This window comes from Anguilla anguilla, chromosome 12 (genome assembly GCF_013347855.1).
Source record: "Anguilla anguilla isolate fAngAng1 chromosome 12, fAngAng1.pri, whole genome shotgun sequence".
In the NCBI taxonomy this organism is placed as follows: domain Eukaryota; kingdom Metazoa; phylum Chordata; class Actinopteri; order Anguilliformes; family Anguillidae; genus Anguilla; species Anguilla anguilla.
The window spans coordinates 12,405,644-12,422,282 of record NC_049212.1 but is presented as its reverse complement, the minus strand read 5'-3'; the positions used below and the strand labels follow the sequence as shown (position 1 = coordinate 12,422,282).

The 16,639-nt window shown below is 43.4% G+C and overlaps 1 protein-coding gene across 13 annotated transcripts in view; it reads left to right on the top strand.

Moving 5' to 3' along the window:
* The window catches only part of LOC118210279 (disks large homolog 2-like), a 128,961-nt gene that overhangs the window by 96,796 nt on the left and 15,526 nt on the right, over positions 1-16,639 (top strand). For 8 of the 13 annotated variants that reach the window (XM_035386317.1, XM_035386318.1, XM_035386315.1 and 5 more), the window contains 3 exons: positions 7,286-7,442; positions 9,227-9,329; positions 10,126-10,170. In XM_035386317.1, coding sequence (XP_035242208.1) covers positions 7,286-7,442; positions 9,227-9,329; positions 10,126-10,170 — 305 coding nt within the window. The remainder of the gene's footprint in view (positions 1-7,285; positions 7,443-9,226; positions 9,330-10,125; positions 10,171-16,639) is intronic. The other 5 variants (XM_035386327.1, XM_035386325.1, XM_035386322.1 and 2 more) reach the window with 1 other exon arrangement.

Sequence of the window (16,639 nt, the reverse complement as noted above, 5' to 3'; positions counted from 1 at the left end):
ATGTTCTCATGTCAGTACTATGCAGTGTTCACACATCTAGAGGTAGAGGTAAAAGCTCATACGATACAGTTAATATGACAGAATATGAGGTCAAGCGTCCTTAATTTGAGGATAGAAGAGAGGAGTACCTTCATATCAGGTGATCCAAGTAGGAATTATATATATATATATATATATATATATATATATATACACTCCTGGGCAAAAAAAAGGGCCAAGCCCAAAATGGCAAAATATTAAGCTTTTAATGGTCTTAACAACAAAGCATTGGTCAGAAAATTAGCAAGAATTAAACAAATGCACTCCTGAGACCTCCTGTGCCATAATTTGCTCGTTTACTTTTGCTGCAGTGAACTGTTTGGGGAAAAGCTAGAAATAGGGAAATTCACTTATACAGTAGACAAAGTAACATAATGTCAAATGAAAGAGTCATGTTTTGTATTTGGTTGCATATCATTTGCATGCCATGACTTCCTGATGTCTGTGACCTATCAACATCATCAGAGTCTGGATATCTTATTTTCAGGTTGTCCTACAAGCGATACAAAAACTCTTTGCATTTGAATGGATCTCTATGGGAATTGGGGGGTGGGACTAGATTCAACTGTAAATTATGCTGATACAGTATGGAACACATTTGTTGGCTAAATGGCTTTAAGTCATCAATGGTCCAAGGTATCAAATGAGCTTCAAACCACCGTGCTGCTGACAAATATGCAGTAGATACTACAAGCATTGTTTCTCCTGAATATTTTTTCCATGGAGTTCAACAGGAAAATTAATCAAAATCAAAATCATCGTTTTTGACGGTGGTGCCTCCCCTTAAACTGCTTTAGAATTCCGATTTTGTAGCTCATTGATTTTAGAACTGTTAAAAGGCCGAGGTGTCCCTTTACTGAGAAATAACTTGTTGCAAGGTAAAAAAAAAAAAAAGAAAAAAAAAAGAACAATCTGGACAGGAAGAAAAGAAACTGGACTGGAAGAAAAAAAACCTGGACTGGAAGAAAAGAAAACTGGATTGGAAGAAAAAAAAACCTATACTGAAAGAAAAAAAACTGGACTGGAAGAAAAAAAACCTGGACTGCAAGAAAAAAAAAATGGACTGAAAGAAAAAAACCTGGACTGGAAGAAAAAAAAAACTGGACTGGAAGTAAGAAAAACCTGGACTGGGAGGGAAAAAAAACTGGACTGGAAGAAAAAAAACCTGGACTGGAAGGGAAAAAAACCTGGACTGGAAGTAAAAGGCCTAGATTGGATGAAAACGGGCTGTCCAATTACTGGAAATTATAAAACGGGTAGTTCAAATCAAGCAATCTGATTTGTTCATAGCCGTAGTATTTTAACCATATACCATGGCTATGATGTCTAATTCCTTTGCACAATTCAGCATCACTCCGTGTCTGAGAGGAAAAAAAAATAACATTAAAATTGTTTAAATTGGAGTGTGTCTATTCATATTGCCATACTTGGTGACCATTTTATAAAAGCAATAGCTCACTTCAGGCCGTGATATATGGTTAGGCTATTATATCACAGCTAAGGGGCTTTGCGTGAGAGTCAGCTGCAGGACACACAAATCCCTACCAAACCCCAGTGATGGCCTTTTGTCCCCTTTTGATGGGAAAGTGTGTGGGTGTTGAACGGTGAAAGAGTGAATCAAATGCGCAAAGAGCTCCGGCAAAAGAAGTGGGTCATGTGAACCCCGTCGTGTGAAGTGTAGAACCCAACGCCGTGTTCACCCGCAGCTTCACACCACTGCCCACGGCTGTCCTTCTTCAGCATTATTCATATCTCTGCTTCTTTGTTCTTCAAATGCAGCTTTAGCAGTACAGCGGTCTACGGATTGGGCGTGCGAGTGCTGAGAGGACTCTCTCTGCCCACTGGGCTGTGTTTGGGTCAGGTGCGGGTCAAGAGGAGCTCGGGGGAGCTCGACACTGATTTGAATCTACACAGAGCAACTGAACCCACACACTGTGATAGGCAAAGCATAAGTGTTGTGGTTGAATATACTGAGCGCTGACCAAGACGGTCTTTACACAGTTTGTTACAGTATGTCCAAAAAAAAATGTTAAATACTTCATCATGTTTCATTTGTCAGGTGAAGAGAGCAGTCATTAAAAGTGGGTTTGATTTTAACATTTAATTTTGGAAGAGCTCATCCAGCTTCCGTAAATAGATTCTGCTTGCTGAAGGTAATATCCTCTTGTTTTTTACTCTTTTAACAGGATAGACTTAGACATAATTGCAGGGTGGTTGTACAATGTATGCCATTTCATAATCAATGCTAACGGCTACATCAGGGCTCACATTTTCAGTATCTTCAGCGGTAATAGCGGTTAGGTACCTCTAATGAAATCTCCAGCCGAAGTGGGTTGTTTACACAGAAAACGCACAAGCTGTTTTTTCTTCTTTTTTTTTCTCGAGTGGATTTTCATTCTCTTTTGTCACCACCCACTCATGGCAGTCCTGCTTGCGCGACTGCAAATTAAACTGACGACACAGTTTCTGATTAAATGACACCATCTGAGGTACCAGGGGCTCTTACGGCTAGACACAGCCGTGCTGAAAGGAGTACAAAGTGCGTCCAGAATCCATTTTTGTTGTCTGCTGTGGCGCAGGTGCTCTGAACAAAAAGCCATAACAGTAATTTGCGTCAACATAAAGCCCAAGACAATGAGGGCTGGATTATCCAGACGGCGTGATAAGGCATAAATGGATCATCAGGAAGGGAGTGTGCGGCTAAGGTACATCATTCGCAAAAATGCTCAGTTCACATGTAGCCTGAATTTTATCTGCAGGGTGAGTTCATAGCAAAGTCATAAACGCATAGGATAATTTTACAATACATTTTTCAGGCATGTCAATCAAAGTTATGCATCCTTGACAGGTAAAACATAGATTGACTATAGATTTATATTAAACATATAGGTAATATAATCTTTAACCAATCATGTCAGTTTCTGAATCCAGTCCCATAACTGTCACTGCTTCTAGTAGAAATGGCACCATTAGGCCTGTGCCTTACGCTGTAACAGGATGGTATAGAATGTACTGGAAGGAGGCTGCACCAGACCTTGCATCCCGCACTGGGGTCATTAGCAGGCCTGCCAGAGGACCAGTGGGTTGCTCGCTTTTGGAAAGGGTCAGGCTCATTACACTCATCTAAAGCTGAAGACCTATTTCAGTTTTTATTTCATGCATCAGCATGTACATTTACATTAGGGGCAGGCACTTCGCCCCATCAGCCTGTACCCTGGATGCTGGGGGGCCTGATGGGCGGGAGCTGGGTGCAGCCTGGTCCTCTAGGGAAATGGGCTATGAAGTGTGTGAGTGTGTGTGTGTGCGTGTGCTGTGTATCTTTTACAAGGGGAACTGGTGTAAAACACAGTTACCCAACAAGACACAACTGACAGACATGCTACCAACATCTAATGGGGAATGAGACATGAGTATAACAGTAATTAAAGGTTTATAAGGAGCATGCTTCAGCCACAGAGTCATGATTTACATGTTTAAAATAAGCCATCAAAATCTCGATATATTTATTTATTTATTGTTTACTGTTCCAACCATAAGGTCCAGAATAACTGAGGTCCCACTTTCCAAATTCAATAGAGGGATGAGGGACTTAAAAAAATTTCACATCCTTAGAGCGTAGGTGATAATTATGTGAATTTATAATTAGAAGACAGCTGAGGTAGGAAAGAAGTAGACTAATTATTGCGTAGTTATGGTGAGTCTCCTCATAATCTCCTCTTGATAATGTAATGTGGTGGGTAATGTTCAGTATAATGCATTGTACTGATGTAGCAATGTAGTGTGTGTGTGTGTGTACACGTGTGTGTGTACACGTGTGTGTGGGTGTGTGTGTACGTGTGTGTGTGTGTAGATTCAGGACCCTGATAACGAAGTGACTATGTTTTCTGTGCGTTCAGAGCAAAATATATTACCGGAAGCATTGTTATATTAATAAGAAACATAGCAAGGGGGAAAAACCCCTTTAATGTATTTTCATAATTTAATTTATTTTTTAATGTTTGCCAACACAGAATGGATCAGGGAGAAGCAAATGCAAACTGACATCAAAGAAAGGAGCGCTGAGGACAGTGCATTGTCTTGCATCTTAAATGGCGTCTGTTTGGAATCTGGGCCGCCAGGCTTCTCCAGATTGGGCCTGTCGAGGGCATTAGGGAGGGCTCTGAAATTTCAACATTCTAAATTTCAAATGAAAATGATTTTGATTTTTTCCCCCAATTTCCCATTAGGCGTCACGATTATACCCACGTATCGCATTCCCATAGTTGTGATTGGTTCCCATTATTGCATGTGGTTGTGATTGGTTGCCGTTATCGCATTTGGTTGTGGTTGGTTCCCGTTATTGCATTGTGTAAGCCATTTAGACTGCTTGTTGCCTAGCTGAAAGGCCAGATGGAGGCGATGTAGCGATTGGCTCTATTCAGGCGTATTCAATCTCTGCTTTATTTTGGCACAATGTGGAATTCCTCTGGACCTTGACAGATACAGAAGGCCATCGTCCTATCAGCAGCCACCAGACGGTGGAAGGGGCGGGGCAGGAGGGCGGAGTGAGTCCGCAGTATGTGAGGGAGGAACTGGACCTTCACATAGGGGATGGGGTGGGGGTTTTGTGAACTGGATGGACAATGACAGTGGGTCCGCTGGGTTGGGTTGCATGGGGTGGGGCTCTGTTGGGCTGGGTTCTGCTGGGTTGGGTTCCGCTGGGTGGTGCTCTGTTAGACTGGGCTCCGCTGGGTTGGTTTCTGCGGTGCTGAAACTTCCTCTCTCTCTCTCTCTCTGTTTCTCTATCACTCGTTGTGTCTGTCATTATCTCTCTCTGTCTCCAGCCTGTAGCCTGACAGCTTCTCAGACTCCCCCATTAACCTTCAGCATCCGGGGAGTGATTGGCAGCTCTTGGCAGGGCGGAGCCGGGCCCTGCCAGGCCTCTTCATTCGCGCTGACAGATTATACTTGGCGGGGTTAAATGAGGCCGCTCTGCTCTGTGTTATTTAAACGCCTCATATGGCACCGGTCCACTCTCGTACAGAAAAGGCTTCAGACAGAAACAGGCAGCGGTGGGCGGTACCCCGTTCCCACCCCTTAACGAATCACAAGTCCTCTCTGTCCACGGGCGGGCGGGCATTCCAACATGATTGGCGCATGTCACAGGCCGGAGGAAGAGCAGCACTCAGTCTCCCAGAGACTCACAACAGAGTTTGATGGATGGAGAGTAGTAGGTCGATGCTTTTCGCATCTCTGGATCGTGTGTCCCTGTTTCCTATCTGGCATGTCCCTGTGTCCTTGCAGCATGTCCGTGTATGTAGGCAACACATAAGGGGGGGGGGGGGCAGTGTGTGACATCATTTGAGGTTACGCGGCGATGCCGCAATGTGCATGCCTCACGGTCAGTTGCTGTGATGTGTGACGTTGTTCCTGCCAATGCAAGTGCAGAGGATGAAGCGCAATGTCTGTGCAGGATCGCAAGGCAGAGCTTGACTCAGTATGCCGACAACAGCACATTTGAGAAAGTGCATTACCGTGTATGCACATGGGATTTACTGATTTATGTCTGTTCCAAAAACACCATTATGTCTTATTACGTGATAATTGTCTTGATAACAAGCCTGTGAACAGTTGCTACAGTTGTGGGGCCACTCATTTTCATAATGGAATTTAAATATGTCAGATTATTGTGTGTATGTGTGTGCGCTTGTGTGTGTGTGGGTGTGTGTGTGTCTGCAAATTTGAATATGACTGATTGTAACTTCAGAGACTGCCGTGTTGCTTCTTTAAAAGGCTATTTCTTGAACAGAATGGAGCACCCACTGACACTGGTAATTACTTTAACTGTTCTGAAAGTGTATTGCACTTGTTTTCTCTGGTTATTTCTGAATGAGAGTAGTTGTACCTGGTACAGTGAAATACAATTTTAAAGTAGGGGCAATCATTTTTGTATAGGAAATTGAAGATGTATTTATTTGGCTTTCAAAGGGCTTTCACAACTGGGGGGGCAGGGGGGGTTGTAAAGATTTTCAGCAGAAAGCCTTAGTGCCATGTATTTGTGTTCATGTGTGCCAGTGAAGTTTATTTTATTTTTTATATAAATATATATTTTGAATATCAACACAATAAGAGAGTCTGGGATTCAGTATTGGCCATGAACATGTGAGATTAAGGATTTTCTTGGAATTATACTACCATCTAGTGGTGAAATAAATATACATGCTGTATATGCAACATTTGAATTTTGGCAGGAAGTACAAGACCTGATTCAAACACTTTGTAATTTTAGCATCGAAAGGACAAAATTATTTTTGACACCTTCAATTCCCATATGTTTTATACCACATGTGGTCTCCCTGTTTTATCACATTGTTTTCCACTGAGTAGAACTGTATATGTTAGCAGTTTGGACCTGTTCACGAAAGCTTATTTTCCAAGCAGTCCTAAAAACTATTCAGAGGGTTTTTAACCATTTCAATTTCAGACCACCCCTGTTTGTAACAGCCTTGCAACTGGAGTTTACTATTATGGTTATAATTATAGCATGTGTACATAATTTATTTTATTTTACACTGCTTCTACGTCACATGAGCTGAGGTTATCCTGAGAATAGTGGAAATTTCAATTTCAATATGTCAACCTAGCAACTCTTTTTGTTATGAAATTAAGTGTATTGCAGTTTTAATATTGTTCTTTGTCTTGACATTTCACATGCTTATTCACTCAGCAGAATGTAGTTACACTCACAAAACAGCTCCTATTTCCATTTCCTAAAAAAAACTAACGAGAAAACTTCAGTACCTTCTCGAAAAAGGCTTCTCACACATTCCATAAAGGGCGTGGTTTATTTCACATAAAGGGCGGGCTTATATTTCCATAAGGGGCATGGCATATGTTCAATAAGGAATGAGGGTTATTTTTGATGAAGGGGTGTGGTTTCTTCTCCATAAGGGGCGTGGCATATTTTCCATAAGGAATGAGGGTTATTTTTGATGAAGGGGTGTGGTTTCTCTTCCGTACGGGGCGTGTCCTCTCTCTCCTTGTGCAGACTCCGTGGCAGGAACCAGACTCAGCCATTTGACTTCCTGTCTGCGGATGAGACGAGCGAGAAATAGGACGCGTGGAGCGCTAAAGTAGAGCAGCCCCCCGTTGGATACCTGCCGTTAGAGGACTGCGAGCGCTCCCTCTCTCTCTCGTCCTCGGGAGCCGCGATGCTCAGCCCGACCGACGCGTCTGACTACATGTTCTACCTGAACTATCTGTACAGGGAGCCGCGCAAGATCGTCCTGCACAAGGGCACCACGGGCCTGGGCTTCAACATCGTGGGGGGCGAGGATGGCGAGGGCATCTTCGTCTCCTTCATCCTGGCGGGGGGGCCGGCGGACCTGAGCGGGGAGCTGCGGAGAGGAGACCAGATCCTGTCTGTGAGTGCCCCCCACTTACCCCTCCATTCCAGATCCTGTCTGTGAGTGTCCCTCACTTACCCCTCCATTCCAGATCCTGTCTGTGAGTGCCCCCCCCCCACTTACCCCTCCATTCCAGATCCTGTCTGTGAGTGCCCCCCGCCCACTTACCCCTCCATTCTACACTCCGACATAGCTCGGGAGGTAAGAGCGATTGTCTGGCAGTCGGAGGGTTGCCGGTTCGATCCCCCGCCCTGGGCATGTCGAAGTGTCCCTGAGCAAGACACCTAACCCCTAATTGCTCCCAATGAGCTGATTGGTACCTTGCATGGCAGCCTTTCACCGTTGGTGTGTGAGTGTGTGTGTGAAGCGCTTTGGATAAAGGCGCTATATTTGCAGTCCATTTACCATTTACCATCCTTCAACTCATCTGCTCACCCTCACTCTTGCCCTCTCTCTCTCTTTTGCTTTCACTCTTGCTCTCTCTCTTGTTCTCTCTCTCAGAAATATTAGAATGCAAGTAAAATGCAAGATTATTTTGATATGTCAGTGCCTTTTCACAAATCAACCAGGTGGCATCCATTTATCATCACTGTCGCACATAGAACTGAAGAATCAAATATGCCATTCGCAAGATACACATAACCTACATTCACATCACCATGATCAATGCAGAGCATCAGCTGGCCACTAGGTTGTGCTGTCGCACCACTGTGAGAGAAATAAACGGCTGCCCTTGTACGGTCAGTCTCGTTGAAAGATGGGAAGTATCGGAGCGTGTTGAATGCTTTGTTTCCTTCAAGCCCTTACTTCCCTGAGCTGCATTGTGGTTTTGATCATTAATTCATTGCATCCTCGTCTCCTCAGGACCCATTTGTAGCGAGATTTCTCCCTCCCCTCCCCGCTGCCCCCCCCCCCCTTAAATTCAGCTTTGATTAAAAGCAGAAATCAAACGGCGGGTCGCCGCGGTTGCGGCGCGTTGCCGGGGGGACCAGCAGAGCCGGGCGCTGATTGTGAGTGATGGGGAGGGCACCTCGCTGGCCTGATTCGGTGTCTAATTATAACCAACTGCCGTGGCGGTGTGGGGGGGGTGGGGTGTCCTTTCACCTCTCCCAAACTCACTCAGGTACATGGCTGCCAGACACGCACGTACACAGAGACCCTACCCCGGTCTTACCTGGACACAGGACAATGCCTAATGGGCATTTCTGTCTGAAAGACTGTCCTCAGTTTGAAAGGGGCCTTGCTTTTAAGTGTGTACATATAAACTGATTTCCCTGGTTGTCCTGGTGATGTTTTCACTCACGCAGGGTGATCCTTTCACTAGATTTGCTTCTTCGCTTGTTCAATCGCTTGTTCGCTTGTGAAGTGCCTTGTTCATTGTTTACATAGCATGTCCTTTTAAGGGCATTTGTGTCTATGGATCCCTCTTGCTCTCTCTCTCTCTCTCTTGCTGTCTCTCTCACACTCATGCTGTCTCTCTCATGCTCTCTCATGCTGTCTCTCTCATGCTGTCTTTCTCACACTCTTGCTGTCTCTCTCTTGCTCTCTCTCTCTCACACTCTCTCTTGCTGTTTCTCTCACACTCATGCTGTCTCTCTCACACTCTTGCTGTCTCTCTCATGCTCTCTCACTCTCTTGCTGTCTCTCTCATGCTCTCTCACTCTCTCCATCTGCCCTTCATTACATAACAGAAGGGAAGTTAAATGAAGCCGCTGTATCGTCACGTTCCGGTCTGTGTGTGTGTGTGTGTGCGTGCGTGCTCTAAGGCTTGTGTGTCTCCATGTGTCTGCGCTCCTCTGCAGGTGAACGGCATCGACCTGCGGGGTGCTACACACGAGCAGGCGGCCTCCGCCCTGAAGGGGGCGGGCCAGACGGTGACCATCATCGCCCAGTACCGCCCGGAAGGTGGGTGTCTCCCTGGGAAACGGGCACGCCGTCGTTTCCCGTCGATCGGCTCGCTCAAACGCTGACCGCTGCCGTTAAAATGAAGTGAGCGCTGAGCGAAATGACTCTGGTGCACTCAGGTGAACTCAAGTGGATTTTGAGTCTGTGTCTCCTGCAGAAGACTTGGGTCGTAGCTTTCTCAACTACAGAAAATCGATAAACTCAATTGGCGCGTTTCCAAAATGGCTTCCTCCGTCTTCGTTTGTTATTCACCCTTTTGGGTACATTTCCTTGTTTTCCATTGGCAGTTTTATAACACTGGTGCAACTCCGCAGTAAAATTGAGTCGCTGTGGAGAGATGGCTGAGTCCTTCCTCCTTTGGCGGTGTGAGTGGGTGTGTTTGCACACAGCAGCGTTGGGTGTAGGGGCCGGTTGGGGGGGTGTGGGTGGTGTTGAATTACCTGTGGGAATGTGGGGCATGGGGTCTGTTGAGAAGTGTGCTACAGTGCCTGGAAGATGAGCATAAAATAAATAGGCCTAGAGATGCTGCATCTGACGCCTTTTATTTTTGCCTGGGACACTGATAAGGACAGTGGTCCTGTCCAGATCAGATGTCGTACCCCATGCTGGATCTGCATTGCCTGTGACTCGGACACGACCCGGACGAATCATTGTTTGGGCCGGGGTCAGAGAAATGTGGAGGGAGCATGGATAGCGTTCGCGCTAGCTGTTTGCCATTGTGTGCAGGTGCTTGACCAGCCCAGTAACGGTGGATAGAAGCAGGTTCTGATAACTGTTCTCTCTCTTCACCCGTCAGAGCTTGCTTTGTGCTGCCACAGACGGGATGCTCCATCGGCACCAGGTTCGTGAGATCGGCACCTGGGTCCCAGTTGTGATTCAACAGGGACAGACAGAGGGCTTCTGAAGGGCACTGTGAACAGTTTCCATACACTGCCATATCACTGAACCCATTTATCCAGAAGGTCCTGGGTTTATCTGAGTTTCAGTGGGGTCCATAGCTGTTGGACAAGCTTAGCCCTCAGTAAATGGATAGTTCCCTTGAGACAGACTGAAGAATGCTTGGTCCACCCAGCCAAGCATTTCTCCTGGGTGTAATTGTTTTCTGAGAACAAAGTTTGCTGTACTACTGTGCATGTGGGCCTACAGAGAGGTTGCACAGGGCATGCACACATGGATTACCAAAGGTACATCTGTAATGTAGATCACCAATGGTGAAATGATGGATGTCTGCCAGTTCTATGGATCTTATTTAGCATAGTTAGCAACTGAAGTTCAGGTTTAGATGATATCAGTGGTCAGCAGGAATGACAGTGGCAACATAAAATTAAAGATTGAGTAAGAGGTAATGCCTACAGTCAAGTTGAGCCTACATAGTTGTGATTTCTTCTCCTTGTTCCCTCACAGTTTCTTGCTGTTGACTGCTTCATTATTAAGGTTGTAATTATTCAGTCCCCAAAAACTAAGGCCACGTGAATTTCTTGCACATGTGACCTTGGGAGCATTCGACCTGCAGTTCATTTATTGTCCTCAGGGTGTAGGCTGTAGGTAAGAGTCTGCTGCTCTGTAGTGATCACTGGCAAGCATTCAAAGGAATGTGACAGTTATTCAATTACAGTGACTGCAGAGCTGGTTGTTGTGACGGTACAAGTTCCTAAACCTGGCAGGATGACCTTCTTAAAGCAGGGCTGGTATGGGTGCAGGTTTTTTTTTTCTTCTCAAAGCCAGGAACTGAAACAGAAAAATCAACTATATTTTAATTAGAGATGATTAGTTCAATCAGTTGCATTCCAACTGGGCCGTCTTGGATAAGATGATTCATGTCTCTGATAATTGAATCATTATTTGAGATTCCTAAGGTGCCACGATTGATTGCTTAACAAGTGGCTTCAGGAAGTCTCGTAAATAATGTCGTAACATTTTTTTTTTGGTTGGAAATAATTTGGATGTCAGGTTCATTAAGCATATGTGTTGCTATGCAGTAACCTTTCTGCAAGAATTATATCATGCCTTTCATGAAAAATAAACTCTTTATAAAGGATGAATATTTGATGATGACTCAGTGCTTGCCAGAGCTAGGAAGCTTGTTAACAGCGTCATGGCAACTTGAATGTGCAGTTTTCTACTGTTCCTTTATTCAAAATTTTATCAAGTTGTTACATTGGCTGGAGCCAGATTAAAAAAATAAAAATGAACACATTAAAATAAAATCAAAAATTGATTTAGAAAACTATTGTGAACAAAAAACTTCTTGTGAAATGCATTGGCTGCATATTGTACTGCATGTAAACATACTAATAATCAGGTTTTGTGTGAGAGTAATTGGGCAACATTGGTCACATTCCCACAGCTTGTAAGGACTCAGCTGTACCTCTATGTGGTCCAAAGCTGAACTTGGATGCACTGAATAACCTGCACAAAAGACATAAAAAGCACAGAGCATGCACATGTTATGGAGACATGTTATTGGTGCTTAAGAGAGAAGCGCTATGTGTTCTGTTCTGACCCCTGACCTGTTGCTGTCTTCCTCAAACCACGGCCATTGTCCTTCGAGGTCAGAGAAACAGGAAGCGCTGTGTTTGCACATGCAGTTGAGAATCTCAGTACCGTGTGAACACGTGTAGGTGTCACCTGCACAAGGTGACATAACTCCCTAGAGAGAGACCAGGAGTCTGATTGGTTGCCCTTGGCTGGGGTCAGTTATCTGTAGGTCAGCATGTTGGCGGTGTCTCTCACTGGCTTGTGGCTGGTGGTGAAGGCTATGGCTGGAAATGTACTGTACCTCCGTTACGTAACTTTTCTGGAACTTTCCCTGCCCACCATGTGCCTCTAATCCAGTGGTTCTCAAGGTCGGTCCCAGGGGACCCCTGTGTGTGCTGGTTTTTGTTCCAGGCACAATTTCAATCCCAGAATTTTGACAAGCTGTTCATTTTTATTAATTAGGCTTTTCATGTCTGGAGGGATGATTTACCCTCTTTTAGTCGCATTATGTCAGAAACAGCTATGCATGTTGTGAAGAATAATAAAAGTCCCATATTCACAGTGCAAACAATTACATAAAGAGAGGAACAAACATTTAATAAAATAACCGATCAAATGAAAAACAGGTGAATTAGCAGACTCATTACTGATGAAAATGTGGATAAATGGCCACTAATACTAACTATTTGGTAGATAATGATGACTTCAAAGATCTTGCAAATGTCATTAAAAAATGACAAAAGAACTGAAACACATGTTCAGCAACCTTGACTGAGAAAGAGATTGTTTGGAATGAAAACCAGTATACACGGGGTTCCCCCTGGACCAGCTTGAGAACCACTACTCTAATCAGCCATAATCACAGAATTATCATCCTCGTCCTGCAAACACTCGGAACCTCTTTGGAGGCTTTATTCAGCTCACTGAGGCATTTACAGTTGGGCAGAGTTTGTTCAGAAGATTAGTTTCCTGCATTTTCAGCGAATAGGCTATTCTGGTCAGGACATTCTCAGCTGTCACTGAACATTGTAGATTCTTCTAATATTCTACTCAGGGGCGCACAGCTCTGGTCCTGGAGGGCTAGTCTGCGTGCTACTTTTTGTACCAACCAGTTACCTTAGTTGTAGTTTTCTGACAGCTCTATGGACTACGCTGGTTCACTCCTGTGCTTCAGCACAGTAAAAATGTTTAAGGTACGCTTGCTGTCTGTGGCTGGAGGTGGTGCTTATACAGTTGTAAAATCAAGATGATTCAGCTGAATAAGCATTACCTCCAGCCACAGACTGCAAGCGTACCTTAAATATTTTTACTCAGCTGAATAAATAATTCAGCGTTAGTTGACACAAAATCCTTGTTGTGTACTCCAGCTTTAACGACAGTCAACATTAAAAGAAATTCATGGTGCCAAATAAATGTGGCAATAAAAATTGCGACACAAATTTGCCACGTTGCCAATAAGTGTGCACTTGGATGAATGTTTGAATCTTCTATATATTATATATATATATATATATATATATATATATATATATAATATTATAATATGTATGTAAAATATTCTAACTTGTCCCTAGTTTAACCAATAATACATCATTGTTCCTCCTTCAATTACTGACCCTTCTGAAAAATTCAGAAAAATGAAAACCTATATATACGAATGGAAGTAACAGCAAGTACATACTTCAACAACAATTTATGAACATAGTATTTTACAGAATAGAAACATCCTCGGTTGGGGTTCGAATAACTGAAAAAGAAGTGTTGCATGGCTCTAGGAACAACAGTCGCTCATTGGTCAGGCAGGTAGACAAACACTGAGCAACAGTCCTTGAAGAAGACCCCGCATGTGGAAGGTGGATAAACTTTAAAAAGTGCAGTACCAAGGAGAAAGGCCAAAGCACTCTCCATGGATTAAAAGCCTTTTTTAAATGGGCTAGAACAAGGAAATTAAACAGACCAACGTGTATCTGGGTCATAAAAACAATAGGTGGTACACAGCATATATAAGCCACACCTCGTACATTCCACACGTGTTGGGGCTTTGGTTTAATTTCACTCTCCAACTGAAGCATTTCTGTCCGGTTTCTCAAAATGGACAACATATTCTCAGAAATGCAATGGCGCTATACGTATCATTTATAACACGATGGTATTACGCTGTATGTACTTATTTTCAAATAGGCAGTGATTCATCATAATTGGTCAGCAAGATTAGAATTGGGACTTAGTGGCCTGTTTCTTTCTTTTTTTTTACTCTGGGGATATGTGCTGATAGTTTTGGGAAAGAGTGATTGATGGGAAGGTGCCGGTAGGGCATCGCTGAGTTTATTGCATTCTCGGTTTTACTGTCTGGTTCACGTTCGGGTAGTGTAGTCTCTCTCCCCGATGACCTCTGAAACAAATAACAAATATGATGCTTTCACATTCACCCTCAGTATACATCACAGAAGCCATGACGGAGAACTCTGAGATGCATGCCCAAACTCTGCAGGATTACTCTGAATTACTCTGGAGAGGAAAACCTCCCATCTGTTTCCTACTGTGGACTGCCAGCTGGACTCTGTTTGGCAGGGGAAATGACTGATATAGATCTCAGTCAGGGTGGCTAAACAGAGCTGGGGTGCAGATGTGCTTCTTGCGAAAAAAGAAAACTAGCAGAGTGGTTTGCAGCCAAAAGTTAATTGTGTTTTTTAATCTTTAAATTGCAGTTATAAGCTACAAGTAAAAACATGGGTATGGAAGGCAGTGGCACTCACAAATGTGTGAAAAAAAGATGAAATATAACTGCTTGTTTTTAGACTTATAATAATTGGTTTTAGACATGGCCTAATGATTTAAATGCACATATACTTATAGAGGAGGATTATGCCCTTTATTGTGAATAAAGGAATGGCTTTCATAATAAAGGCACATTTACTCGTCCTGAAAATGTCCAGATTTCCATTTCCTTTGTGAACCCTATGGGTCTCATTTATAAAGAATATATAAAACGGTGCTGTGGAATGTGTTTGCATTTTAATCTGTCCAGGTGGTTACTCCAGGGGCAAATATGGGCTTTGTTATTATAAATTACCTCCTTGCATGTTCAGAGAAGCTGTACCCTACAGAATTCTGAGCCTCACAAAATGTTGGCAAGCATACTGTATATGTCCTCTGTCTGTCTTAGATTGGATTGGGGAACATTGGCTTTAATGAGGGACTCTGGAATTGTGGGAGATTAATCACAGTGAACATTGCTGAGATTGTATTAATAAGGAATCCATTGATAACTGCAGTCGTTTGGATGATTTATTGCTCTCCTTGCCCTCCTCCTCTCAGGCAGGAATACAGTTTATGGGGTTCATTAATAAACAGAAAATACAGGCGTGGAGATTGTGGGTCCTTGAACTTACTTGTGAAGCAGAAGAATTGAGATAGATCATATTAAAATGACATTGGTCAAGATTGCCTTTTTAAAAAATAGATCAATCAGTACTTATTTAGTATGGTGCCGTTTACAGTCAGGTTGTCACATAGAATTTCACAGTGGACGTTCTCCAGAGGGTATGAACAAAATGACCGGGGGAAATAAATGGGAGTGTATAGTGAAGAACAGAACTACAGGAACAGAAACAAAATGGCCATTCAGAAGGCAGGCTGAGCAGCTGATACATTACATTACATTACATTATAGGCATTTAGCAGACGCTCTTATCCAGAGCGACGTACAACAAGTTCATAGGTTCATGATGTAGAGGTGATGATACCTGCTTGGATCACGAATACTTGCCCTTCGCCACCACAATCGCATGGAAACCAATGCTGAGGCCCTTCAGCCCTCGGCCCTGACCTCCCCTCTGTCAGTGTTCTGTCCTTCTGATCTTTCAGAGGGAGTCATTTCGGAGGGGGTCACTTCAAATGGAGTCATTTCAGAAAGAATAATTTCAGAGGGAGTCAATTCAGAGGGGGTCATTTCTTTGGCATTGCTCTGTCTGTTGAATTTCTAATCCGCTGTCGGTCGTAATGACTTTGTAATCTTAGTGAATGTTGCTCCTCCAGTTGTAAAATATTTTATGGAATTGTCTCATTTCCTTTCCATACTTCGGACTGCCATGAAAACTAAAACTCCCAGTACTCTGTTCTGAGACAGACTGTCTTGTTGTGATATAATTGTGTCTCAGTCTGTAAAATTTACCTATCTGGATGGTGGGAATTTAGTGAAATTTGAATAATTTACTTATAAGCAAAGCCATTATTTTCCTGAGTATAGACCGTGTTAGAAATCCACCTGTTGTTTGTTCTTGAGTTGAGATGCTCCGTAGGCCTTTAGATGCTTCGTCCTCTTTCCTCTCTGTACCGGTCCCTGCCTTGCTGAACAGAAAGAACGAACTCTGAAATGAATCCGCTGAACGTTTTGGCTTGTGTAATGCAGGGTAAGGCAGCCCCGCCCCTGTTTTATGAGCACCTCACTACATAATTGGTTTAAGTATGATTAAACAGCTGGAGCGTTTCGCTCTTATTGAGACTGATGTTCAGATATAGAATCCTAATAATCAACAAAGCTGTGCAATCAAGTTTGGATGGAACAAATTCCATAAACATATTTAACACTCCAGGACCACCTACCCTGGGGAAATATATTTTCTTAACAGATGGCCTTATTATGTATGGAACTTTCTAACAAAGTTAACATTTTTAATTTAATAACATGCATATTTCCAAGTACTTCCTGAAGAAATTTGGGCTAATTGTGTGGGGTCATGTACAAGAATCCCTAGTGGAGATTTGAACTTGCAGATCTTGCAGTTAAAGGTTTAGTCCCTTAATCACTAAAGCCTCCTGCGCAAACTGCA